The sequence below is a fragment of the Hoplias malabaricus genome, chromosome 3, assembly GCF_029633855.1.
Source record: "Hoplias malabaricus isolate fHopMal1 chromosome 3, fHopMal1.hap1, whole genome shotgun sequence".
NCBI classification, from domain to species: Eukaryota; Metazoa; Chordata; class Actinopteri; order Characiformes; family Erythrinidae; genus Hoplias; species Hoplias malabaricus.
Window position 1 is genome coordinate 38,532,372 of NC_089802.1, and position 27,967 is coordinate 38,560,338.

The 27,967-nt window shown below is 43.4% G+C and overlaps 1 protein-coding gene across 1 annotated transcript; it reads left to right on the top strand.

Moving 5' to 3' along the window:
- The first annotated feature begins 15,628 nt into the window (after positions 1 to 15,628).
- On the top strand, positions 15,629 to 26,861 carry rspo4 (R-spondin 4). Its single transcript, XM_066663984.1, has 5 exons — positions 15,629 to 15,707; positions 21,359 to 21,550; positions 22,784 to 22,921; positions 24,725 to 24,922; positions 26,735 to 26,861. The coding sequence occupies exons 1-5, from the start codon at positions 15,629 to 15,631 to the stop codon at positions 26,827 to 26,829; spliced, it is 702 nt and encodes a 233-aa protein (XP_066520081.1). The 3' UTR covers positions 26,830 to 26,861.
- Positions 26,862 to 27,967: the final 1,106 nt, after the last annotated feature.

Consider the following 27,967-nt stretch of genomic DNA (forward strand, 5'->3'; position numbering starts at 1 on the left):
TCATTCAGAAAAATTAACGGCTTTTACGTCCAAACAGTGCATTGATAATGAGAACGAGATATTTATATATCTTTCACACACCCTTTATGAGGTCATCCCCACGTTATGTTGAAATAATCAGCAGCAGGGCTCCATCTATTTTACGGCTAAAAGAAACCTGCTCAAAACCAGATTTGTATGAAGCAAAAAGAGAAATAATCCCTTGCACTTTTTTAAAACAAACATTTTATATTTTATTTATTGTTTATATTTACAGTTCTTTAGTTATTGCTTATTTAATATTTTCTATTTTATGCTCCTATTATTTAATTCTAAAATGACTTGTCATTTGTTCTGTTCTTTAAATAACGTTTAGCAGTTTATTCGTGTTTATTGTTTTATTTCATATTAACATTTATATTTCTATTGCTCTTTTTACAACCTTATTTGTTTTACTTACTATTTTTTACTTTTTAAATTCTTGACGTCTGTGAAAGCTCAGCCTCACACTCTCAGTTTAAATTAAAAAATGTTTCAGAAAGATTGACTGATTAATTAAATGATTGAATATTGAAACACGGGACGGCACGGTGGCGCAGCAGGTAGTGTCGCAGTCACACAGCTCCAGGGGCCTGGAGGTTGTGGGTTCGCTCCGGGTGACTGTCTGTGAGGAGTTGGTGTGTTCTCCCCGTGTCCGCGTGGGTTTCCTCCGGGTGCTCCGGTTTCCTCCCACAGTCCAAAAACACACGTTGCAGGTGGACTGGCGACTCGAAAGTGTCCGTAGGTGTGAGTGAATGTGTGTGTGTCTGTGTTGCCCTGTGAAGGACTGGCGTCCCCTCCAGGGTGTATTCCCGCCTTGCGCCCGATGATTCCAGGTAGGCTCTGGACCCCCCGCGACCCTAAATTGGATAAGCGGTTACAGATAATGGATGGATGGATGGATATTGAAACACTGCACATTTCTCTTATATAAGATCTAATTCTCTTGATATTATTTGAACTTAAATTTGTACTGTTTCTGAGAAAGTACAAAAACTCCAAATCATGTTTTAAATATATTTGAAAGTGTCTCTTAATAACAATTATCACTTAATATGATTTAGATATAGTGCCCTTACTAAATGTAGTCAACTCCTTACATAGTGTCCTACAAAGGGAGGAGAGAGAGATTTGGGATGCAACCCGTTCGTTTGTTTGTTTCCATCGCTCCTTCTCCTTCGGTGAAATGAGTCCGGAGTGAACATAAACCAACGCTTTAGTTCCTGCAAGACCGGACGAATTCTAAATGTCTCCATGCACTCTACAGAAGGCACTACCCAGGTCATATCATACCAAGTCCAAAGTGCATTCACTTTATTTAGTTGTTATACGATTATCTTGCACTATTGTTTACACTGCCTTGTACATCCATTATCCTACCTCCAAATCAGGTTATTGTCTTCAGTCAGTGTCCCATTGTCTCATGTATGTCTATCAGTGTGCTGCTGGTATTGTATGTCCTGCACTTGTCTTCTGTTTGTTCACTTTCATATATTTATATACTTAGCTTAGCTGAATTTAGCCTATTTTTTGTTAAATGTTACTGCTTCTTGGAGAGGACAGTAATGTAATTTCAATCCTTTGTATGTCCTGTACATATGCAGAATTGACAATAAAACTCTCTTGACTTGAGTCTAGGGAATTAATGGACTTCCCTATGTACATGATTTGTGCAGAAGCCCTCTATATAGTGCACTACATCGGGAGCAAAGAGCCATTTGAGATTTATAACAAAAAAATATTAGCAGCATATTTCAAGTACTAATGGGGCGTCACAGGGAGCTCACAGCAGGAGAGATAGACAAGTATCCTTCTATAATTACAGATGTATGAAGTAAAATATTAGTGAATAAAAAGGCTAAGATGAATCTAACTGCAGTAAATATAACTAAAGTAAAAATTAAATAAATTAAAAAAAGAATTACAAGAATTCAATACAATTAACTACAATAAAATAACAGTGTGCAGTAGGCCACATTAATGCAGGTGTCAGTGCATTGTAAACTTTACATCAAGTTTCTTTAAACTACACCTATCTTTGACAAAAGTGGTTCTTCTATGGCATCGCTCAACAGTCCTTTGTGGCACTTTTGTTGTGTGAGTGGGAGCCTTTGTTTTAATGTTGTTTATTGTGTTTGTTTGTCTGTGTGTGTGTGTGTCAGTTTCATCGTCAGGGAGAAGGGTTCCTTCTGGTGTGTGTTGCCTCTGAATCTTGCTACACACCAAGCCCTAATACTGCCTTGTTCCCTTGTGCCCTTTTAAGTACACTCAGTAAAGAGCACTTCTCTGCAGTTTGGCGGTGTCTTAATACCTGTTTCTGGTTCCAACACAGTTTGATTATGATATTTCACGTATGGAATTTGTTGGTGTTGTTAGTTTTGTTCGCTGTTTTGAAACCTATCTGCAGTGTTCAGGGGGAGAATGGGGTCCAGGGTCAGTGTACATTTTATTAGTTTGATTCTTAGACTAAATGTAGAATGAGAGAAACAAAAATAGTGTTCGTTTATTCATTTTCCATTTGAACTCACAAAGACAGGAATGAGAATTCAGTCAGTTTTTTGTTTTCTCGCGGTAGGTCCAGAGCCGACCTGCAATCATTGGGCGCAAGGGGGGAACACACCCTGGAGGGGACGCCAGTCCTTCACAGGGCAACACACACTCACACATTCACTCATACACTCACACCTACGGACACTTTTGAGTCACCAATCCACCTACCAACGTGTGTTTTTGGACTGTGGGAGGAAACGGGAGCACCCGGAGGAAACCCACGTGGACACAGGGAGAACACACCACACTCCTCACAGACAGTCACCCGGAGGAAACCCACGCAGATACAGGGAGAACACACCCCACTCCTCACAGACAGTCACCAGGAGCGCGACTCGAGCCCACGACCTGCAGGAACCTGTTGCACCAACATGCCGCCCCCTACTGGTAAAGAATTTATTTTTTACTGTGATGATTTGATATTTGATGATGTGGGGATGGGGTACTTTTAATAATGGCATTGCTTAATTATACCTTATATTCCTTGAAAAAATGTTTATCACAGTGTTCAGGACCAAACAGTGAAATAAATTTGTTAAACAAGAAGCCATTGACTTGAGTGGTATGAATTTTGGAGTTGTATGTTGTTATGAGGCCACTGTCACCACCATCAGAGGGAGTTTTATTTGTTTCAGATGAATATGCTTACATTATGTTTCTTTAGTGCTGTTGAGTTATTAAAGTAAATGTGTTTGTTAAATAAAAATTAACATTACTTTTTTATTTAGGCTTAAAGTAAACATTGTATGATGTTAGATCTTTTAGAGGAGTACATGTCAAACAGTATAAAAAATTACCAAAATTAATATTCAACATTTAACAGCATACATATATATGTATTAAGAATGCCAGATAATTATTTAAAAAATCAAAATACATATTAGATCCAATGAATAAAAAATAATTAGCTGTTATAAAGCAGTGGTTTGGTGGTGAGCACGGTCACCTCCCATCGCTGGGATCTTGGGTTCAAGTCCCATCTGGGCGGAGTTTAAATGTTCTCCCTGTGTCTGCGTGGGTTTCCTCCAGGGCTCCGGTTTCCTCCCACAGTCCAAAAACATGGAGGGTAGGTGAATTGGCTTCTGTCTAATAACTGTCCTGGTTAATGAGTGTGTATGTGTGAGTGAATGTGTATGTGCCCAGATATGGATCAGTGCTCTGTCCTGAGTGAAGCCCTAGTGCCCGATGCAGTCCTCCAGGTGGACGGTCGTTCCTCGTCGAGAGTACGCTGTAAGCGTTTGGTTGCACTTCTCGCCAGTGTGTGTGTGTGTGTGTGTGTGTGTGTGGATTGAATGTTGTGCTGATTGTAAAGCATCCTTGGGTTTCTAGAAATGTGCTATATAGGTTTAACCTTCAATAAATAACTAAATAAGTACATTTATATTTAAGTAATTTATCTAACTTTTTATTTTCAAAATTAAAACCTATTTTATCCAAATTGTCAAGAATCAGTGATGCGTGTGATTAGAGAGACCCAGGTCAACTAGTCGAGCCAAGAGTCCACTCTGAACAAGCAGTGTTACACCGTGCAGAACTGGAACAAAATGCCAGAAGACTAGATGTTCCTAAACGTGGAAACTTTTAAATCCAGGTTAAAAACGCCTCTATCTCATGTTCCTATGTCTGAGCTCTACCCTCACTGCACTTTAAGCTCCATTTTAGTGTCCTTCTTTACATTTTATCTTACTCTTACACTTTTTGACTTGCCTTGTCTATTAGTACATTCCCACGGCATGGTCCCTACTTTACTGCACACAGCTCTACTCTCTGATTGGTCCCTGGTTGGTTTTCCACTCCAACAGCTCCCCTCTGTATGTATAAATGTTTCAATGTCGTCTCTAACCCTGTCTCTAAGGGTAACAGTGGTCTTTGGAATCCACAACAACGGCGGCGGTAACGTTAAGCTGTGTTTACTCATGGTGTATTGGCGTGTTGTTGTTGTTTGGGACTGAACACAGCTCCGTCATCAGTTCAGACAGATCAGTAGAGTTTGTTCCTTCCTTGATGCAGCGTCCAGCTCTCGCTGGATTCTTTTGTCAGTCACCGATCCAAGGAGCGTTTGAACCTCTTCAAAAGACCACGGCGTAATTTTACGAGCTGCCGTCGTGAGTCAGATAAAAACAAACGTGATCTCTGCTGCAGCTGGAGATTTTACAGATGGAGAGTTGGTGCTGGTCGTCTGTGTTGCGTGGCGTAGAGTGACGACTCTCTCTGGACAATCAGCGCTCTGCAAGGTTTACACGCCACGGTTTAGTCCCTACTCGACTCGCTCTGAACCACGAGAGAACAGCCACTAAACAAGAACCCGCTTCCAGAACCAGGACCAGGACCTGATTTGTGTGATGGAGAAGTGAAACAGCCGAGTCGAGTAGGGACAGTGAAGTAGTTAAGTTCATCATATGTGTTGCTTAAGTCTTGTTACTGACAGGAATTTTAGGATCGCTGATGCTCTCGTATTGTTGAATAATCCTGTTATTGAATCTGTTGCCTCTAGTGGCCAAAATCAATACAGTCCAACATTAAATGTTTATTGTAAGCTGAGTTTGGCATGTAGCACAATATGGGGCTGCTTCACCGTTTACTAAAGACATATGAGTTAATCTGGTGTGTCCAGTATGGCGTCTTGTGTGCACTGCTAGGTCTCAGTGGTTTTCAAGGTAGGTCTGCGGTTTTCGTTCAATCATGGGATTCGCTTCATGGACATCATTATCCAGGCACGTATCCCATTACTGTTGTCATTTGTCCTTGATGAAGACATGTATTACAGGTTTGACCTTCACTGGTGGAATCTGGTACATCTGATCTGGTTTACATGAGGCCATGTTGGCTGCTCGAGCTTCTCAGTGTCCAAAGACGATGTCGTAAATTTGTAGCGTTAAGCAGTTCACCTCCTGTAGAACATTAAGGATTGTTGGGTGGTTGGTTCTGAGGGAACTGAGTGTCTGTAGACAGGACCTGGAGCCTGTGCATACAAGTATCCTTCGTTGTTGGACTGATTCTCCATGCACTAAGCCTAGGAGCAGAGCTTGGGCTTCAGCTGTGGAGATTGGGCTGTGTTTCGGGAGTCTAATTCCTTTCTGTAGCCGACCAGACTCTACTGTTTGGTTGTTAGTCTTCGAGCCATCTGTGTCTATAGGGCCTTATGCACCGTGCGGTAGAAAAGCACAAATATATGCTGGAACTTTGAGGAACTGATGGATGTAATGATTAGTTCTGGATGGAGCTGCTTCTCTCTGGAGAACACAGTTCCACTGTTCCTCAGCCCAGTGCTGTGCATCTTTATATCCATCTAAGCTATGTTTTTTAAAACCTGGCTGCATCCATGTGGGGGACCCTTACTGTGGAGCATAAAGCATTCATTCAGGGACGACACTCTGTCTTGATTCTTCATCTCGTGCGAGTTGCAGTTTATAGAAAGCAGACAAAGAAATATCAGATAATCGTTTGCATGAATATTGTTTCTACTTCGTGGTGGCAGAGATGACTGATTGCTCCGTTAAGCTTCTGCATCGCCCTCCTTCACCGCAGAAACCCAACTCTGTGATCCGCTGTGATGTCTTGATCAATGAGAAGACTAAAGCCTTAATAACAAAACAATGCTTGTTTACAGAGATGGGGATCTGAGGCTGGGATGGGCACGGATCAGCTTTTCTTTTTTCTCCTCCTCCTCCTTCTTCTCCTCCTCACTCTCTCCTGGTTTGCTGCGTAGAAATAAATCATTAAAGAATGCGGACTCCGGTTTCATGGCGGGCTTTGGCCTGACTTTCTCAGAGCAGCAGGAATGATAACACCACCATCTGGTTCTGCTTCACTCTTCATTGGAAACACGTTGCACAGAAGTTGGTTTCAGAAGCTGCGTCTGCCTCCGTCTTGTTAAAGACCAAGTTCATTTACGGAGTCCACAGGGCTTTGGGGAACCTTTATCAGACGCTGGAAACCTCTAGATCCTGCTCAGGTCTCTCGGCTAAAACACCAAAGCACTGCTGCTATTCACACATCCACTGAGCGCTACACACTTGCAGGAGAATGCTAATCGCCTAGCTCTGCCTGTATTGGCTAGTAATGTTCTCCACTGACCTTGGACCAAGAACCAGATTTAGTTCATTTAGGCCACAGTCTTCAAAAAATAACACGGCCAAAAGTTTATGGACACCCGGCTCATGCAACACATCTTTAAGGCAATAACAGTCTCGGCTCGTCTGGGAAGGCCCCACCCACACTGCTCCAACTCATCCCAGAGGAACTCCATCACTCCAGAGAACACAGTTCCACTGTTCCACACACCAGAGGAACTCCATCACTCCAGAGAACACAGTTCCACTGTTCCACACACCAGAGGAACTCCATCGCTCCAGAGAACACAGTTCCACTGTTCCACACACCAGAGGAACTCCATCACTCCAGAGAACACTGTTCCACACACCAGAGGAACTCCATCATTCCAGAGAACACAGCTCCACTGTTCCACACACCAGAGGAACTCCATCACTCCAGAGAACACAGTTCCACTGTTCCACACACCAGAGGAACTCCATCGCTCCAGAGAACACAGTTCCACTGTTCCACACACCAGAGGAACTCCATCACTCCAGAGAACACAGTTCCACTGTTCCACACACCAGAGGAACCCCATCACTCCAGAGAACACAGTTCCACTGTTCCACACACCAGAGGAACTCCATCACTCCAGAGAACACAGTTCCACTGTTCCACACACCAGAGGAACCCCATCACTCCAGAGAACACAGTTCCACTGTCTTAGACCACACTTGTGGACTATTGGCATTGGGTGTGATAAGTGAAATAATGTCATTTTGAGACTATTATATTCCACTGATATAATGATAATATAACAACTTGATAGTGCAATTACACACCTTTAAAAAGCACTGAAAGTTTATCAAATATTGTCCCTCTATAATATTCAGACACTGGAATGTTACTCACATTAAAAAACAGACGCACACAAAGAGTAGAGATACACACACACACACACACACACACACGGATATACACATGTTTAAATATTCAAAATAAATAAAATATAAACATTTTAAATGCCTTGTGTCCAATGATTCCAGGTAGGCTCTGGACCCACCGCAACCCTGAACTGGATAAGCGGTTACAGATAATGAATGAATGAATGAATGAATAAACATTTTAAATCCACACATCAGCTCCAGAACAGAGCGAAGAGAACAGCAGAGAAGGCTAAAGTCCCCTGATGTCCTCCTAAACAAACGTGGCAGTAGACACAGGAGTCGTCACTGAGGTCAGCAACGATTACCGAGGTTATTTCCACATAAAAAATGTTGTGACAGGGCTCCTCATGTGCAGTTGCTCCACTGCATCCTGTTCAGTGTGTGTTTTTTGTATCAGCTTCTATGAAGTCTTTATAAATGTGGTTATAACTCTTTTTAACAGGGTAATAATGCTTAGGCAAACTTATAAACTCTAATTAATGCCTCGTAAGACTCTTATACTGAGCTATGATTGAATCAATTATAATTTATACGCAACTGTCACTATTCATTATGATGACTTTTAAATGGATAATGACCTGTGCATAATTATAAAACTCCTATAACGTGCATTAAAATGTATAAATAGATTTGCGAGCTTTGAGTAAAGTTATTGACACTTTATATTATTATTTGTTATAAATAAAAATGAGGAATAATTTTACAAGCACTCAGCGATGGCATTTTAAAGATTTATAAAGTGTTTCAATTCATTAATGTTTTATAGGTGCTTTATAATTATGCACAGGTTATTATCCATTTAAAAGGCTTCATAGTGAATAGTGACACTTGTATAAATAAATGTTTATAAGTTCAAAAATAATCAATTACTGTTCACGAGGAGAGTCTTATAAGGCGTTACTGGAGTTTATAAGTATGCTTACAGAGCATTCTTACCAAGAGTTATAACAGCAGTTTTAAATGTTTATAAATATGGGTTTTGTAGAAAGTTTTGCCGTGTTTTTTCTATGGAGTTTGTCAGCAGCAGGTTTACGTTAAAATAGTGGAAACAGGAACGAGAAGAAGAGACTTCAAATATTCAGACACACAGCAGACAGTCAATATTTTTTTAATTTGTTAAACGAAATGTTGCCCAGCTACAGATTCTTCACCGTCAAAACCGGGTCAGTAATGAAACCCAGACGAGTGCATCGTTATCATAAAGAATGTGATTAATGGTGACCATCTGAATTCTGATTCACTTCTAATGATGGGACATTACCGTAAAGCACACAGGATTCTTCTGACGGGACGTGACTCTCTGCGTCAGACATTTACCAAACACCACAAGCAGCATCACAACCCTCCTCTGGAAGGGCCTGGTCATTTCGCGGTCAGCACTGAGTCTGTGTGTCATGGTCATCCAGAGCTGCTGGTCTGAACAGTAAATAGAAATTCCGCTTGTAAAATTTTGCACTGATCAGCCACAAGATTAAAAGTATGGGCTGTTGTGTGAACGTTGACTATACTGTTACAATGGCACCTGACATTGGTCACCGGACGTCCTTCCTCTGTCCACTTTGTGACGTTACTGACCACACACCGGGAACACCCCAAAAGACCTGAGGTTTAAGTAATGACCCAAACATTATGACCATCACAGTGTGGCCCTCAGATCCTTACACTGACCATTTCTGCTGCTTCCAACATCAACTTCAAGAACGGACTGATAATATACTACCACCCCCGGCTCTCAACAGGGGGCGCTGTAACCAGATCATCAGTGTTAAGGCTGATTTATACCTCTGCGTTGACTCGATGCAGAGCTACACAAGGGTGTAGGGTACACAAGAGCTCTACGCCGTTGTGAGCGTTGTCTGCAGTTACACCCCCACACCACTAGGGCTGCATCTTAAACATCTCCCTCTATCTCCCTAGTGCACAGTGTAGTAGTATTAGTTTAATAAATCTTTAAAGTGCACTATTTAGGGAGTAGAGGGTTGTTTGGGACAGAGCAGAGTTTACATGAGGTACAAGAAGTTTCCGTAGGTGTGAGTGTGTGTCGCCCTGAGAAGGACTGGCGCCCCCTCCAGGGTGTGTTCCTGATTTGCGCCCAGTATTTCCGGGTAGGCTCCGGATCCACCGTGACCCTGGACTGGATAAGGGCTACAGATAATGAATGAATGAATGAATGACATAGATCAGCCGTAACATTAAAACTACCTCATTGTCTCTTTACCCTCATTGTCCATTTTTTTCTAGAAAAAATTCTAGAAATTACAGACTATATTCCTCCCGTTGCTCTGCATACTTTTTTAGCACGCTTCCACCCTGTTCTTCAATGCTCAGGACCTGCGAGGAGCAGGTAATTTTTTTGTTATAAGTTATTGTTTTCATTAAATAAAGTGACAATTGTCATTTTTAATACACAATAGTTACAATAAACATGTTTCTGAGTGTAATATTACCATCGCAGTGTGACGGGTTTTTGGTCGGAAATGACCTCCACTGACCCAACCCAATGTTTTTCATCTGTGCAGGATATTTTTGATGATCTAATATTACTGGAATGTTTTAGATACTGTGTCTTTGAAGTTTTTAAAAACCATCTTCTGACCAGGTCACAAAGGGTCATTATCAGTTTAAAATATATTTCACTTTCCCAAATGATCCATCCACTTTTTCTACATCTATAAAGTACAGACGGACGGACGGAGGGATGGAGTAAACGCAGCATGTGAAAGCTAAGCCAGCCTGGGCTCGACGCCAGAACTTTTCATTTCATACAGACAGCATTCATTCTTCAGAGCTGAACTCTCCCTCAGCCATGCTGATACTCTTTAACCCTTCGTGGTCTCTCTGTGATCCTGACCATCAAACCTTCAAGTCGGATGTTTCTGGATGTAGCTACAGTACACAGTTCAGACACGTCCTGAATCTGTAGAGTCTCCTCACAACCTCCTCCTTACATCTGAAGTCATGAGGCTGTGATTAGGGACTGAGACTCTCTCTGTTCTGTCTGAAATTGACCGATGGTCACTCAGGAGTGACTCGTGTAGTGCGTTGTATGCTGAATTACAAAGCAGTTTATGTTTGGGTATAAGTTTCACATCTTCCAATCGAAGTAGTGCCCTATCTGGGTGTAGTAGCTTAGCTTTATAATCTGTGAAGAGCACAGTGTAGGGAGTAAGGCACTTCTTGTGGCGCAGCTCGAGCCTCTCCTCTGTTGTTGTTTTGCTGCGCTGATGGTGCTGGGGGCTACAACACTAAGCATAACACTAAAGGCAAAAAGAGGCATAAAATCTGATCTGACCATTCACACGGGCCAACAAATCAGATACGTATCTGATCTCGTAGCACATCTTAAAGTGACTCAAATCTGATTAGAAAAGACTGGATCTGACAGCTCCACACAACCTTGAAGAAATCAAATGTGTGTCACAATAAAGCAAAAAAAAAAGAAGCCCAATACAAAATAATAATCCCTTGTGCCTGGTTAATGTGAACGTAGCCTAACCTTCAGAACATGGCTGCCTCCACAGACCAGACCTGAATGAGTCTTAGACCCAGATATCTGAGAGGCTGCTTTGCAACAGGAGCAGTTACCTCTTTAAAAATAAAGACGACTTGATTAGTTTAGTGGTTCTGCAGGGGGCTAATCCTTTGCTTCCTGACATTACACCTAAAAAACACCTAAAAAACCCCACAGGTCTAATATAAACCTGATATCAGAGACACTGGCAGAGCTGAGGTGTGGTTTTTAAGGGCTACCAGTTTTCCCCAGGCTGATTAAGGACATTTAACACACACACACACACACACACACACACAAAAACAAACACACAAACAAACACACACGCACACAAACACACACACACAAACACACGCACACAAACAAACACACACACACAAACACACACACAAACAAACACACACACACAAACAAACACACACGCACACAAACACACACACAAACACACACACACACACACAAACAAACACACATGCACACAAACACACACACACAAACACACGCACACAAACAAACACACACACACAAACAAACACACACACACACACACAAACACACACACACACACACACACATTTCTTTCTGTCCTCACTCTGACAGGTCGAGCCTACAGTGTGAAAACTCTGAGATCCAACTACAATTATCCCAGCAAACAAACAAAAGGAAGACCTCATATTAATATTCTGAAATGCAGCGCCATGTAAAAGTATTTAAAAGAGATTCTTCTGGACAGGAATGATGCTCCTGCTCTGTGCTGTGTCATATTCCATTTTAAAGACTGTCCATTGAATCAATTTCTTTGAAGTGATGTTGCTTTTATGTACGAAAACTATCACGGACAAGAATGATTACGTCTAGCCCTCAGACAGCACTGCAGGAGAGGCGATGATGAATATAGACATGGGGAGCTCGGGAGGAGTTCAGAAAACTACTGTCACTGAACACAGTCTGCAGCTACATCAAGAAAAGCACCTAAGACTCTATTACACTCTATTATTCACACTCCATGCTTCAGTTCAGAAACGCAGAGCTGTCTGGAGACGAGCTCGTCTCAGAGGGTCGGAATGACAGTGGACCCATGCTGTGAGCAGAAGAGTCCATATTTTACCTTGTTTTGTCAGGTTCTCTGTGCCAAAGACAGATGGGAACACTCAGACTGTGGTGGTCTGGGATTCTTCAGTGAGGGGTGTGTGTGATATGGTAACACTGATGTGGAGGAGATTACTGGGATTTTAGAGAGGCACATACTGCCATTAAGGTGATGTCTTTTCCTGGGAAGTACATGGTTGTTTCAGCAGTACCATGTCAGACGGAGTGACAATGTTAGACCTGTTTGAGGGGGGCTATAGCTCGCTAACTGATACAGGGCAGACTTCTATAGATTTAACTGTCTGTGAGGAGTGTGGTGTGTTCTCTCTGTGTCTGCGTGGGTTTCTTCCGGGTGACTGTCTGTGAGGGGTGTGGTGTGTTCTCCCTGTGTCTGCATGGGTTTCCTCTGTTATTGAACACTAATTCAGTCACTCTCAAAGTGCACACACACAGTTGGACTGTCCACTAACTTGGTGAGTGTGTGAGTGACTGGGTGAGTGTGTGAAACTGTCCACAGGTAGGTGTGTGTGTGTGTGTGTGTGTGTGAGAATGACTGGGTGAGTGTGTGAGATTTCTGAAGCTGTCTCAGTGACTCTGGATGTGACTGCGGCCTAATGACACTGTGAACCTGTTTTTAATAAAGTGTTTATGTGTTTCTTTTCTCTGAGCTTCTGGACATTTGTTATCTGTTAAAAAAGAACCATGAAAAATGGGAAGCCTTCGTATATTAGAAAGAATTTTAGATTTAATCCCTCTCTCTCTTCCATAATAAACTTTAATGACACCCTGAACGTTATTAAATAAAACTAACCACAGTAGACAATGAAAGACGATGCAATTGTGGTCACAGTCATTTTCTCTCTGGCTCCAATCTGCCCCCAAACGTCTCACACAACCCTCAGCTGCTGGAAATAAACCTGCCTTTATAAACTATACAAATATTAATGGAGAAGTTTCACAGCGACCTGAGGAGGTGAGACACAGCAGCAGCTCTGGGGCACTTAAATTCACCATCTCAGTCATGAACATGTGCTAGAGGAGTATAAAACCCCCAGCTCTGGTGTGTGGAACAGTGGAACTATGTTCTCTGGAGTGATGGAGTTCCTCTGGTGTGTGGAACAGTGGAACTGTGTACTCTGGAGTGATGGGGTTCCTCTGGTGTGTGGAACAGTGGAACTGTGTTCTCTGGAGTGATGGTGTTCCTCTGGTGTGTGGAACAGTGGAACTGTGTTCTCTGGAGTGTTGGAGTTCCTCTGGTGTGTGGAACAGTGGAACTGTGTTCTCTGGAGTGATGGAGTTCCTCTGGTGTGTGGAACAGTGGAACTGTGTTCTCTGGAGTGATGAAGTTCCTCTGGTGTGTGGAACAGTGGAACTGTGTTCTCTGGAGTGATGGAGTTCCTCTGGTGTGTGGAACAGTGGAACTGTGTTCTCTGGAGTGATGAAGTTCCTCTGGTGTGTGGAACAGTGGAACTGTGTTCTCTGGAGTGATGGGGTTCCTCTGGTGTGTGGAACAGTGGAACTGTGTTCTCTGGAGTGATGGAGTTCCTCTGGTGTGTGGAACAGTGGAACTGTGTTCTCTGGAGTGATGGAGTTCCTCTGGTGTGTGGAACAGTGGAACTGTGTTCTCTGGAGTGATGGGGTTCCTCTGGTGTGTAGAACAGTGGAACTGTGTTCTCTGGAGTGATGGGGTTCCTCTGGTGTGTGGAACAGTGGAACTGTGTTCTCTGGAGTGATGGAGTTCCTCTGGTGTGTGGAACAGTGGAACTGTGTTCTCTGGAGTGATGGGGTTCCTCTGGTGTGTGGAACAGTGGAACTGTGTTCTCTGGAGTGATGGGGTTCCTCTGGTGTGTGGAACAGTGGAACTGTGTTCTCTGGAGTGATGGAGTTCCTCTGGTGTGTGGAACAGTGGAACTGTGTTCTCTGGAGTGATGGGGTTCCTCTGGTGTGTGGAACAGTGGAACTGTGTTCTCTGGAGTGATGGGGTTCCTCTGGTGTGTGGAACAGTGGAACTGTGTTCTCTGGAGTGATGGAGTTCCTCTGGTGTGTGGAACAGTGAAACTGTGTTCTCTGGAGTGATGGGGTTCCTCTGGTGTGTGGAACAGTGGAACTGTGTTCTCTGGAGTGATGGAGTTCCTCTGGTGTGTGGAACAGTGAAACTGTGTTCTCTGGAGTGATGGGGTTCCTCTGGGATGAGTTGGAGGTGGTGATTGTGATTCAGAGCTAATCCCCAACACCAGCCATTGACCCTCACAGTTGATGATCAATCAATCAATCAATCAAATTTTATTTTTTTTTCACAACAAAAAGTCATCACAAAGCAGCTTTACAGAGATCCGGGTCCAAGCCTCCTATGAGCAAGCCAGGGGCAACAGTGGCAAGGAAATGATGTGGCTGAACTCCATCAGATCCTCACAGAAATGTCCTGAGATCTAGTGTAAAATCTTCTGAGACTCCAGCTCAGTTCAGATTGAAGTTATAATGAAGGAATGGATACATTAATAAACCTCATCTGTAACTTTGCATCTCAGTTTTTGACATTTTTAATTGTATTTGTACAAAATTAATACAAGGTAAAAACACAGGCTGCTGATTGCACATTTCTGTCAAAGCTTCATGAAATGGATCAGAACCGATTCTCCTCATGTGAAGTGACCTGAGGTGGACGCACAGGGCTTTGTTTTTACAGCGGCTCTGTTTTTCTGCTGATGTCAAGAATGAGAGGATGAAGCACAGAAAGATAAATGAGTTCTTATAGCGCTCTCTGTGTTCTGATTGTTGTTACAAGGGCACCAACCCAAACAGCACCAATTACATCAACAATATCAGAGAGAGAGAGAGAGAGAGAGAGAGAGAGAGAGAAAGAGAGAGACAGCATGTGTAAAAGAGAGAAAGAGGGAGTGTGTGAGAGAAAGAGAAAGTGTCTGTGTGTGTGTGTGTGTGTGTGTGTCTGTGTTAGTGTATGACAGACAGAGAGAGAGAGTGAGTGGGAGTGTGTGTGTGTGTGTGTGTGTGTGAGAGAGAGAGAGAGAGAGAGAGAGAGAGACAGCATGTGTGAAAGAGAGAAAGAGGGAGTGTGTGAGAGAAAGAGAAAGTGTCTGTGTGTGTGTGTGTGTGTGTGTGTCTGTGTTAGTGTATGACAGACAGAGAGAGAGAGTGAGTGGGAGTGTGTGTGTGTGTGTGTGTGTGTGAGAGAGAGAGAGACAGCATGTGTGAAAGAGAGAAAGAGGGAGTGTGTGAGAGAAAGAGAAAGTGCGTGTGTGTGTGTGACAGACAGAGAGAGAGTGAGTGATAGGGAGTGTGTGTGTGTGATAGAGTGTGTATGAGAGAGAGAGAGAGAAACAGAAAGAGAGAGAGAGAGAGAGAGAGAGAGAGAGAGAGAGAAAGAGAGAGAGAGAGAGAGAGAGAGAGAGAGAGAAAGAGAGAGAGAGCTCTAATGTGGTGGATCCTGCTGCCCTGTGCTTGTCGTTTATCTGGACAGATGGAGCTGCGTGTGTTTCCTCTGTTTCCTCTCATCTGTCACACTCTGGTGCTGGTGTTCGCGGTGAGGAAGCGCAGCGGTGAGTGTTTATGGGGAATTCATCTCTGGATTCACTTTAGTGTTGATGTAAATATGTGTTTAGATTGTTTCTGTGTTCACTGAGCCACTCTCAGCACAAAGGGACAGTAGAGCTACATTAGAGGGTTTCATTATAGAACTGTGTCAAATAAAAGAACAGATGAAACGGGGCGAATGAAGTCAACACAATTTTAAAATCTACAATTAAAATAGAATAAGGTGCAGTTATGTTCCCTAATTAAAGGCACGGTATGTGTTTCCTTGAGGGTACCACCACAGAGACATTTCTGGCAGTGGACAACTATAAAGTGTGAATAATCCCAGTGTCTCCTGCGGTTCTCATCACTCCACCATAATGCAGTAAAATACTGAACACTAACACGTTTTCCCTCATAAGGCAGTAATTCAGTTCTACATTTTACTGAACTGCACCTTTAACGGGTCTGTACTGACCTGAGTGTATTCAACCTTTAACATATGAACCCTTTACTCACTTACAATAAACAATGTGTGTAGTGTGATGGAGACTGTCCACAGGTGTGTGTGTGTGTGTGTGTGTGTGTGTGTGTGTGTGTGAGTGTGAGACTGTCAGTGACTGGATGAGTGTGTAAGACTGTCCACATGTGTGTGTGTGTGTGTGTGTGACTGGGTAAGACAGGTGTGTGTGTGTGTGTGTGTGAGAGAGAGAGAGACTGGGTAAGACTGTCTACAGGTGTGTGTGTGTGTGTGTGGTGTGATGGAGACTGTCAGTGACTGGGTGAGTGTGTAAGACTGAACACATGTGCGTGTGTGTGTGTGTGTGAGACTGGGTAAGACTGTCCACAGGTGTGTGTGTGTGTTTGTGTGTGTGTGTGTGTGACTGGGTGAGTGTGTGAGACTGTCCACAGGTGTGTCTGTGTGTGTGTGGGTGTACATGTGTGACTGGGTGAGTGTGTGAGACTGTCCACAGGTGTACGTGTGTTTGTGTGTGTGTGTATATGTGTGAATGTGTGTGCGTGAGTATGTGAGTATGTGCGTGTGTATGTGCGTGTGTGCGTGTGTGTGTGTGTGTGTGTGACTGGGTAAGACAGGTGTGTGTGTGTGTGTGTGTGTGTGTGTGTGTGTGTGAGAGAGAGAGAGAGAGAGAGAGAGAGACTGGGTAAGACTGTCCACAGGTGTGTGTGTGTGTGTGTGTGTGTGTGGTGTGATGGAGACTGTCAGTGACTGGGTGAGTGTGTAAGACTGACCACATGTGCGTGTGTGTGTGTGTTTGTGTGTGTGGGTGTACGTGTGTGACTGGGTGAGTGTGTGAGACTGTCCACAGGTGTGTCTGTGTGTGTGGGTGTACGTGTGTGACTGGGTGAGTGTGTGAGACTGTCCACAGGTGTGTGTGTGTGTGACTGGGTGAGTGTGTGAGACTGTCCACAGGTGTGTGTGTGTGTGTGTGTGTGTGTGTGACTGGGTGATTATGTGAGACTGTCCACAGGTGTATGTGTGTTTGTGTGTGTGTGTATGTGTGAATGTGTGTGCGTGTGTATGTGAGTATGTGCGTGTGTATGTGAGTATGTGCGTGTGTATGTGTGTATGTGCGTGTGTGTGTGTGTGTGTGTGTATGTGCGTGTGTGTGTGTGTGTGTGTCAAGCCCCTCTTTCGTACCTGAGCTGTGAGGAGATCAGTTCTGTCTGGACGGCGGTGTTTATTTGATCCAGGTTTTGTTTTTAAGGAAGTATGGTGCAGATGAAGTGCAGATGATGTGTTGAGGAGGAGGGGGGCTAATGCTGTCTGTTCCTACTTAGGTGTGTTAAGGGGTACAGAGTGTGCTAAAGGGGTCAAATACACATTTATATATGTGTGTAACACATTTATTGGTGGTCAGCGCTCTGGTTTTGGGGACGTCGTGATTATTTTACGTTATTGATTCTGGAGGGGGATAAAAATCTGTTCAAACACTCACATTGTGAGGACCTGTCCTTATGAGGACAGAAATCATGTTCCCATGACCTAAATGATTAGATTTGAGGGGACATTGCATAGACTTGCATAGACCCTAACTACTACTACACTAACGGTCTCCCTGACCCTGACTCTGACCCTTACCCTAACACACATAATATACACCAGTCAGCAGTAATATTAAAACCAACTGCTGCCAAAAACAGCTCTGACCAAATGAGCCTACACAAGGCCTCTGAAGGTGCCCTGTGTTCTCTGTAAGTTATGAACTGATAGTGGGGACTCCATGGATCAAAACTGTAGCCCTTCTCCAGCAAAACTCTGGTTCTTGAACTGTTTTTTTTCAGGTGCTTTCCAGTGAACCAGCCCCGCCATGTTTCCCACAGTTTAGACAGGAACCAAGGATACATCATCAGTGGGGGATGCTGTGGGGCTGGGTTCTGTGGCTGTGTCTGAATTCAGCTCCTGAGTCAGACATAAACGGATAGAGTAAGGACAGAGTCATGGTTTATCCACTGTTTACAGTGGGGTCAGATCACAGTGAGATATGATACACATGTGGAAATGATGCTGAGCTCCTGAACAGTGAGAACATTGGAGAAAAGTAAAAGTGATGGCACCTGGAGTCTGGTGCTGACCATAGCCCAGAAACACACATTTACATTACATAATACACGTATACTTCCCAGTTTTCTTTCCAAATCAGAAATAGGATAATGGGTCATTTTCATTTCCGATTTTCCCACTGCTCTGATGAGTTATCCTACCTTGTCAAAATTTGTTGCCATGGTGTACTTTTATATGTACAGTTGTTTAAATAAAACAGTAGGAAGGATACTCTGATAAGCTGCAAATTAGCACATTCTGACAAGGTAGCACAACTCATCAGAACACCATTTCAAAATTAAAAGTTCCACACTGGGTCTCTGGTCTTTTACCCAAAACACCATCAGGAGAACACAACACCCGTTCAGCTCCACCATGCCGTAACAATTTATTTGAGGCTCTGAGCTCTTTCTGGAGCTTCTTTATCTTGACACACCCACTGATGCCATCAGTGCTGAAAAAACAACTGTTCTGACTCATGAACAGATTTCTGTTGATGGAAACGCACCTTGAACTCTTGGTTATGTTCCTCCAAACATTCCTGAACAGTGCTTGCAGTGTGGCGAGGAGCATTATCCTCTTAAAACTGCCTTCTGCTGTTAGGGAACACAGTCGACAGTGTGGATTTGGTCCTCCTGCTAATGTCTGTAGGGTGGAGCTGTAATTTGTTTGACGTGATGAATCTGCTCCTGACTATCCTGCCCTCCTTTATTTACCTTACAAGGCACAGAATGGAGATTGGAAACATACGCCCTGTGACACTTTCCAATTACATAGACGAAAGGCAAAATAAGTGTCTTCCTCAACCCACCAAAAGTCTGGATTCAGCCAAATGTAAACAGGCCTGAAGTGTGTAGTGTAAGACAACATCCTGTGAGACACTAAGGTCTTGAATTATAGTTAATTCTGAGTCAAAGCAAAGCGGTGGATTTTGGGTGAGCTGGAGTGGAGCACCTGACCCCAGTAGTGTTAATGTGGCTAAATGCCATCAAATCCTCACAGCAGTGTGCTAAAATCTAGTCTTTCTAAAAGTGTAGAAGTTGTTGCTGCTTAATGTCTGAGGTGTCGTCTAAATAACTCTGTAGTTCCTCCTTAATATTGCTGTTGATACTCCCTGATATCTATGTTATATCTCCTTAATTCGAGATATAAACATCTCATGTGTCCTTCTTCTCTGATGCTGTTTCTCCATCAATGAGCAACTTTTGAGCAACACATATTTCTTCTGGGTAGAAGCTGTTATCCACTTGGAGTTAAAAGACCAAGCAGGATTAGTTCTGACTGACAGGAATTATTACAAAGTGCTCTCTCTGAAGGAAGTCCTTGAGAGAGAGAGAGAGATGACTGATCTTCTAAAAATCAGTCTCCATTAGATCCACACTGCATTGCTCCCCACAAACCTCATAAAAGAGCTGAGTCTGGAAAAATCTACTCGTCTCCATTGCCCCACTCCCTCTGAGGAGAAGACTCCAGAGAGTTTTCCACATTAATCACACGCGCTCACGTTTTCAGCTGTAAACAAACACTGCCCTCTATAGACATAATTAACGAACACCCTCATCTAAATACGTCATTAACAAAACCGCCATCTAAATACGTCATTAACAAACAGCGCCATCTAAATACACCATTAACAAACATCGTACTCTAAATACGGCATTAACAAACACCACCCTCTAAATACGTCATTAACAAACACTGCCATCTAAATACGTCATTAACTAACACTGCCCTCTAAATACGTCATTAGCAAACACCGCCATCTAAATATTTCATTAAAAAACACTGCTTTCTAAATACGTCATTAACAAACACCACCCTTTAAATACGTCATTAACTAACACCGCCATCTAAATACGTCATTAACAAACACTGCCATCTAAATACGTCATTAACTAAAACTGCCCTCTAAATACGTCATTAGCAAACACCGCCATCTAAATATTTCATTAAAAAACACTGCTTTCTAAATACGTCATTAACAAACACCACCCTCTAAATACGTCATTAACTAACACCGCCATCTAAATACGTCATTAACAAACACCGCCATCTAAATACATCATTAACAAACACAGCCATCTAAATATGTCATTAACAAACACTGCCCTCTAAATACGTCATTAACAGACACCGCCATCTAAATATGTCATTAACAAACACAGCCCTCTAAATACGTCATTAACAAACACCGCCATCTAAATACATCATTAACAAACACCGCCATCTAAATATGTCATTAACAAACACTGCCCTCTAAATACGTCATTAACAAACACCGCCATCTAAATACATCATTAACAAACACCACCATCTAAATACATCATTAACAAACACCGCCATCTAAATATGTCATTAACAAACACAGCCCTCTAAATACGTCATTAACAAACACCGCCATTTAAATACGTCATTAACAAACACTGCCCTCTAAATACATCATTAAAAAACATTAATTCATTCATTATCTGTAACCATTATCCAGTTCAGGGTCGCAGTGGGTCCAGAGCCTACCTGGAATCATTGGGCGCAAGGCAGGAATACACCCTGGAGGGGGCGCCTGTCCTTCACAGGACAAAACAGACACTCACAACTACGGACACTTTTGAGTCACCAATCCACCTACCAACGTGTGTTTTTTGGACTGTGGGAGGAAACCGGAGCACCCGGAGGAAACCCACACAGACACGGGGAGAACACACCAACTCCTCACAGACAGTCACCCGGACCGGGAATTGAACCCACAACCTCCAGGCCCCTGGAGATGTGTGACTGTGACACTACCTGCTGCGTCACCGTGCCGCCCTCATTAACAAACATTGCCCTTTAATGACTTCATTAACAAACACAGAATAAATTGTGTTGCAACTAACTTTGTATCTCCATGGAAATGGTTTACATACAAACCCGTTCAAATAAAATCTTACTAGAAAATGTAAGGATGTTTTTATTATCTTGTAAATGACATTTTTGGAGATTCCAGTTTGACTCTGAAGCCTAATGACTGTAGAAAAAGCTATGATCAGTTCACATGTGTAATTGCTGCATCATTTAATGTGGAGTAGAACTGACAGACCTCGCAGTAAGTCTCCACTGACCTCCCTGTGTCTCTAGCCGTTAAAGAGAGTTGGCGTCCTCACTGCCGGAGCTGTCTGGAGTGCTCGAGGGAAAATGGTTGCCTTCGCTGCCCAGAACGACTTTTCCTCCACATTCACAGAGAGGGAATGAGTCACCTGGGCTCCTGCCTCCACTCCTGCCCCGCCGGGCACTTCGGCCTCAGGGGCCCCGACGTAAACCGCTGCATTAGTAAGTCTGACCCGGAAACCTGCTCCAAACCCCACACTATTGTCACAGCCGTCAAATCTGTGAAACTTGTTCATTTTGGTAAAATAAGATTAAATCTGGGTGGGAACCTCTCTCCTCTGTCACGGTCTGTGAGGAGTTTGGTGTGTTCTCCCTGAGTCTGTGTGGGTTGCTCTTTTTTTCTCACATGAGTAGTCCTCTGGCTCTGACTGTTTTGTAGAGTGACATGAACAGCTAATGTCCACTGTGACCACAGCTTGAAGGTGGAATGGATAATTGGGATAAAAGGGAAACAGGAAGCTTCATCATATATTTAAACAAAGCTGAAAATGGTTGAGGCTGCATTCATCCATTTTGGGTAACTTTAGACACTATAGCATTGTGTTAACTTTATGATTTCTAATTATTACTTACTCATTATGTATTTTTCTTGTTTATTCACTATTTCTCATGTATTTACTTGCATTTTACATTATGATTTTATTAGTTTACAATTTTATTTATTTATTTATTTATTTATTTATTTATTTATTTTGCCGTGGTTACATTTTTTTCCCTTTTATATTTTATCATTTTTGTCTAAAAGAAGTTCTGTAAAGCAATTTGAACTGGATTTATGAAAATCCCTATAAAATAAGTATTATTATTATTATTATTATTATTATTATTATTACTACATTACTTTGCACATTTGATCATGTTATTTTTGTTATAAAAATGTGTCTAAAGAAGCCCTTGTAAATATTTTAGAGACTTGGTTCCTTCCAAGGTTTCTTCCTCATGCTGTGGGAGTTTTTCTTTGCCACTGTCAAATCAAATCTAATCAAATGTACCTGTTTAGCGCTTTTACAACTGTTTCTGTCACAAAGCAGCTTCACAGAATTCCAGTAAAGACACAGAATTCACAGTTTTGACATGAAATGTTAAACCCCAGGTGAGCGAGGCCAGGGGCGACAGCAGCAAGGAAACACTGCCTCAGAGCTGAGGAAGAAACCTTGGGAGGATCCAAGGCTCACACAGGGGACCTACCCTCCTCTGGTCAATCTACTGCTAGTGTCTACTGTCGCCGTTGGCTCATTGGAGGCTTGCACCCAGATCTGTGTGAAGCTGCTTTGTGACGGCTTTGTTGACTGATTTTGCGGAAGTGTGTTCCCTGTAGAGCTTGTAGACTTTTTCCCTGACCCAGTTTACTCTTTCGCCCCTGATGCATCTCCTGTAATGTTCTGTGTTTTCCAGAATGCAGAGCTCCAGAGTGTGAGAGGTGCTTTGATAAGGACTTCTGCACTAAGTGTAAAGGAGGATTTTGGCTGTTTAAAGGCAGATGTTTGAGCAGCTGTCCGACCGGAACCTTCCCCCTGTCCTCAGACTGTGTCGGTGAGATGCTGAGTTTTAAGGAGGGAATGTCATTATGGCTCAGAGGGGGGTCCCTGCCATGTGGGTTTATCTCAACTATCTTTTTATGTCTAGAGTCTCAAGATCTTCCCTGTGGCAAGTAGAAAAAAAGCTGCTGTAAAATGTTACTCCACAGACGTGTATCAGCAATTAGACTGCAGAACAAACCCAAGCTCTGGACACACACACACACACACAGAGGAGAGATGATAATAAAATCAGTAACATATTCTGTATTCATAAATACAAAGTTTTATATTAATTAATTGATTCATATTCTGTAACCCTTATCCAGTTCAGGGCGGTGGTAGGTTTGAAGTCTACCCAGAATCACTGGGCACAAGGCAGGAACACACCCTGGGCACCAGTCCTTCACAGGGCGACACACACTAAAACATTCACTCACACCTATGGACACTTTTGCGTCTCCAGTCCACTTACAAACGTGTGTTTTTGGAGCGTGGGACAAAACCGGAGCACCCGGAGGAAACCCACACAGACACAGAGAGAACACACCACACTCCTCACAGACAGTCACCCGGAGGAAACCCACACAGACACAGAGAGAACACACCACACTCCTCACAGACAGTCACCCGGAGGAAACCCACACAGACACAGAGAGAACACACCACACTCCTCACAGACAGTCACCCGGAGGAAACCCACACAGACACAGAGAGAACACACCACACTCCTCACAGACAGTCACCCGGAGGAAACCCACACAGACACAGAGAGAACACACCACACTCCTCACAGACAGTCACCCGGAGGAAACCCACGCAGACACAGGGAGAACACACCACACTCCTCACAGACAGTCACCTGGAGGAAACCCACACAGACACAGGGAGAACACACCACACTCCTCACAGACAGTCACCCGGAGGAAACCCACACAGACACAGAGAGAACACACCACACTCCTCACAGACAGTCACCCGGAGGAAACCCACGCAGACACAGGGAGAACACACCACACTCCTCACAGACAGTCACCTGGAGGAAACCCACACAGACACAGGGAGAACACACCACACTCCTCACAGACAGTCACCCGGAGGAAACCCACACAGACACAGAGAGAACACACCACACTCCTCACAGACAGTCACCCGGAGGAAACCCACGCAGACACAGAGAGAACACACCACACTCCTCACAGACAGTCACCCGGAGGAAACCTACGCAGACACAGGGAGAACACACCACACTCCCCACAGACAGTCACCTGGAGGAAACCCACACAGACACAGGGAGAACACACCACACTCCTCACAGACAGTCACCCGGAGGAAACCCATGCAGACACAGAGAGAACACACCACAATCCTCACAGACAGTCACCCGGAGGAAACCCACGCAGACACAGGGAGAACACACCACACTCCCCACAGGCAGTCACCTGGAGGAAACCCACACAGACACAGGGAGAACACACCACACTCCTCACAGACAGTCACCCGGAGGAAAACCACACAGACACAGAGAGAACACACCACACTCCTCACAGACAGTCACCTGGAGGAAACCCACGCAGACACAGGGAGAACACACCACACTCCTCACAGACAGTCACCTGGAGGAAACCCACGCAGACACAGAGAGAACACACCACACTCCTCACAGACAGTCACCCGGAGGAAACCCACGCAGACACAGAGAGAACACACCACACTCCTCACAGACAGTCACCCGGAGGAAACCCACACAGACAGAGAACAGACCAAATTCAACTACTTAATTTTAAGCTGATTTTGTGTGTGTGTGTGTGTGTTATAGAGGATTGTGTGTACGATGTGGTTGGTCAGTGGGCCGAGTGGAGCTCTTGTTTACATCATGGCCAAAGCTGTGGGGTACGGTTTGGACGTCAGACCCGGACCCGTGTTCTCTCCTGGAGAATTCCTGAGGAACTGTCCACGCTCTGTCCTCCTCAGTCCGAGACCAGAAAGTGCCGCATGAAACGGAGGTGTCCCAAAGGTCAGAGTTTTGGACCATCATTGATCACTTTTAAGCGTTTTTGTCTTTAACCCTTTGGGCCCCTAGACTTTTTTGGGTTCAGTTTGTGGCCTTCAGTTTTAAAGCAACATTAGATTGCATTTTCACCTTAAAATTACAGCTTCAAAATTACTGTGATGCTCCACAGAGCTGTAATAAGGAGAATAGAGCCTCTGTCACTGCTACTCCAGACTAGGCACTGCAGAAACTATACTGTGTAACCTTTGGATAGATAGATAGATAGATAGATAGATAGATAGATAGATAGATAGATAAAGCATAGATTTAACCTTCATATTTAGTGGTTGCGTGTGGTATTGCTATATGAGATGACCAGAAAAATAAAACTCTTCAATGTTGGATTACAACGTCAAGTAAGTTTCCTGATCAGTTTGTACAATGCAACGTGCCAGTTGTCTGGATGAATACCTCTTAAATTACCCACTGAACAAGTCCCCTTAGCCATCATCACAAACTATCCCCTCAACCCCACTGGGTCTGACACCAAGAATCTCCCACTGTGTGCTGCATGTGCGATCAAACCACTCTGGGACATCTCTGGATCCAAAACTCTGCAGTTTCTTTGGGGTTTCTCTGCAGTGAACGGCGCTTGAGAGTAGAATCAATAATACACAGTGTCCAGGCTCGCTTTGTTACCTCTATATCTCTGGTTAGAGTAGTTTTTATGCTCGCCTGTATCTTATCATCTACGAACACTGGTTTCTCCATGTTCTGAGGTTCAGATTGACCTCTGTGGAGGTCAGACATTTAGTAAAATAGCTCCCAGATTGTGGAACAATCTTCCCAGGTCCATCCAGCATTCCTCCTCCTGGTTTCCTATCTTCTCAAACCTTTGTTAAGGAGTTGTGAGTATTCACTGAGCTAGAAACAAGGCGTCTACATGTCTTTACCAGGTCTTTGTGGTTGTTTTATAGCCCTTCTGTGATTGTAAATCATCTCTAAGCACAGGAAAGGCACTGCATTAATACCATTGATGAAGATGATGGAGGGAGTGAAATTGTGGCTTTGCCCGTGAAAGCAGTTTTGTGCTCTCCAGACCATAATTACTGTTCATTCCTTATTTACCATCCCCTCATTACAGCTTCTTACGAACACACAGGAGGATTACGACCTGGTTTCTGCCAAAGACTAAAGACAGAAATATCTGGACACACACACTTCTGGATGCCATTCGTTTTGCTTTCTCCTTTAATTCTGTCAGTTTTTTCTCGAAGAAAAGTGCGTACCACCCACAATCCCCCTGTTGTTGATTTAGACTTCAGCTTTAAGTCGAGATATTCAAACCAGACACAAGACATATTTGGAGTGTTTTGAGGGGAGCTCAGTTTTACACACTACACACACGCACAGGACACAGATACACATATCACACACACACACACACACACACACACACACACACACACACACACACTTTATATCAGCTTTGATTTTATTCTTTACATATTTTCACACTCATCCAGTCACTCACACACTCATCCAGTCACTCACACACTCACCCAGTCACTCATCCACTCACTTACTCATTCACTTACACCGGCGGACAGTTTCACACACTCACTCAGTCACCCACACACCTGTGGACAGTTTCATGCACCCACTAAGTCACACACACGTACACACACACACACACACTCACACACTCATCCAGTCACTCACACAGTCACCCAGTCACTAACACACACTCACTTAGTCACTCACACACACTCACTTAGTCACTCACACATTCACCCAGTCACTCACCCAGTCACCACTACTGTTCTACTTTTCCAGATAAACAGAAGAAAGAGAGGAAAGGAGGGCGGAGAAGAGCTCAGAGACAGTGGACACAGAACAGAACAGTCACAGAACCGCCGGGAGGAACCTGACCATGGAACCATAGAGAACCGAGAAATCACCAGATCTCCCAGAGCTTTTATACTGTTCTTCTATTTTTTTAATAAAATTATTATTATGATGGTGCCTTGATGAAAGTCATATTTCTCTGGTTTGCACACTGCCACATACCTCGTGCATGCGGACCATTCTCAGTTTGTTGTCATGCCCATGTAAGGAGGTCCAGGTCTATGCTGGATTTCTCTGTGAAAAAAAACACGAATGAGGTGGTGGTGTGAATCTGGGCCATCGTGTCCTGTGGGAAACAACATGCTTCCAAACCGGATCCGTTTCTGTTGTGTTGATTTTTTCCACTGAATATCACGCTATGAATAATGCTACATGCTACATGCTACAACTAAAACGTATTTGCACTGAAACATCACACTGAGATTCAGTCCAATATTAAATGCCAAAGCTATAATAAACCCAGAGGAGCTCCTCAAATTGGAGCCAACTAATGAAAAAACACTTTTAATAAAATTCAGACATGTTTCCTCACTGTCGGTTTGTGCTGGAAACCAGTTTAATGTGTTTATAAAGCCCCAGCGCCTGTAAACGAGTAAAAAAACAAGTCTCAGTTTGATATGCTAGTTTCTCTCTCTCTCTCTCCCCTCATGACACAGGAAAGGCTTCTGTTGTTCTTTTACACAACGAAGAGGGGATTCACAAACGGAGATCAGGATGTTGCTCTATTCCTGCTCCATATGTGGGTAATACTGATTTATTTTTGTGGTTTCAGATCACTTAATGTGGAAATGTCTCCAAACTCGAGAGAGCTTACTGCATTAGTGAATGTGCTACAAAACTGAACAACTCGAGTTACAAAAGAGTTTCTGTGGTGATTCACACAGTGAATAAAAACTTACAGATAATTTACTCTTCAGACACATTCAGACACTCCTCAAACACACTGTTCCACCTTAAAAAGACACTGAACTACAGAACATAAACAAACAGCATTTCCACACAATGGTAGACTTTAACTCCCAAACCGAACTAAGATTATTTGGGGGAAGGATATAGTGCAGTAATTTTCAGGAGAATATATGTGTATTGTGACACATTAATATCCACACCTTTAAATTAATTTCAACAGAAGGGCAACTAGTTAATTTATATATATATTTT

Coding starts and splice junctions, on each gene's coding strand:
- rspo4 (XM_066663984.1), top strand. CDS start 15,629: ATGGAGCTGCGTGTGTTTCCTCTGTTTCCTCTCATCTGTCACACTCTG. Junction 21,551..22,783: donor CGACGTAAACCGCTGCATTA/GTAAGTCTGACC, acceptor TGTGTTTTCCAG/AATGCAGAGCTCCAGAGTGT. Junction 22,922..24,724: donor CCTGTCCTCAGACTGTGTCG/GTGAGATGCTGA, acceptor TGTGTGTTATAG/AGGATTGTGTGTACGATGTG.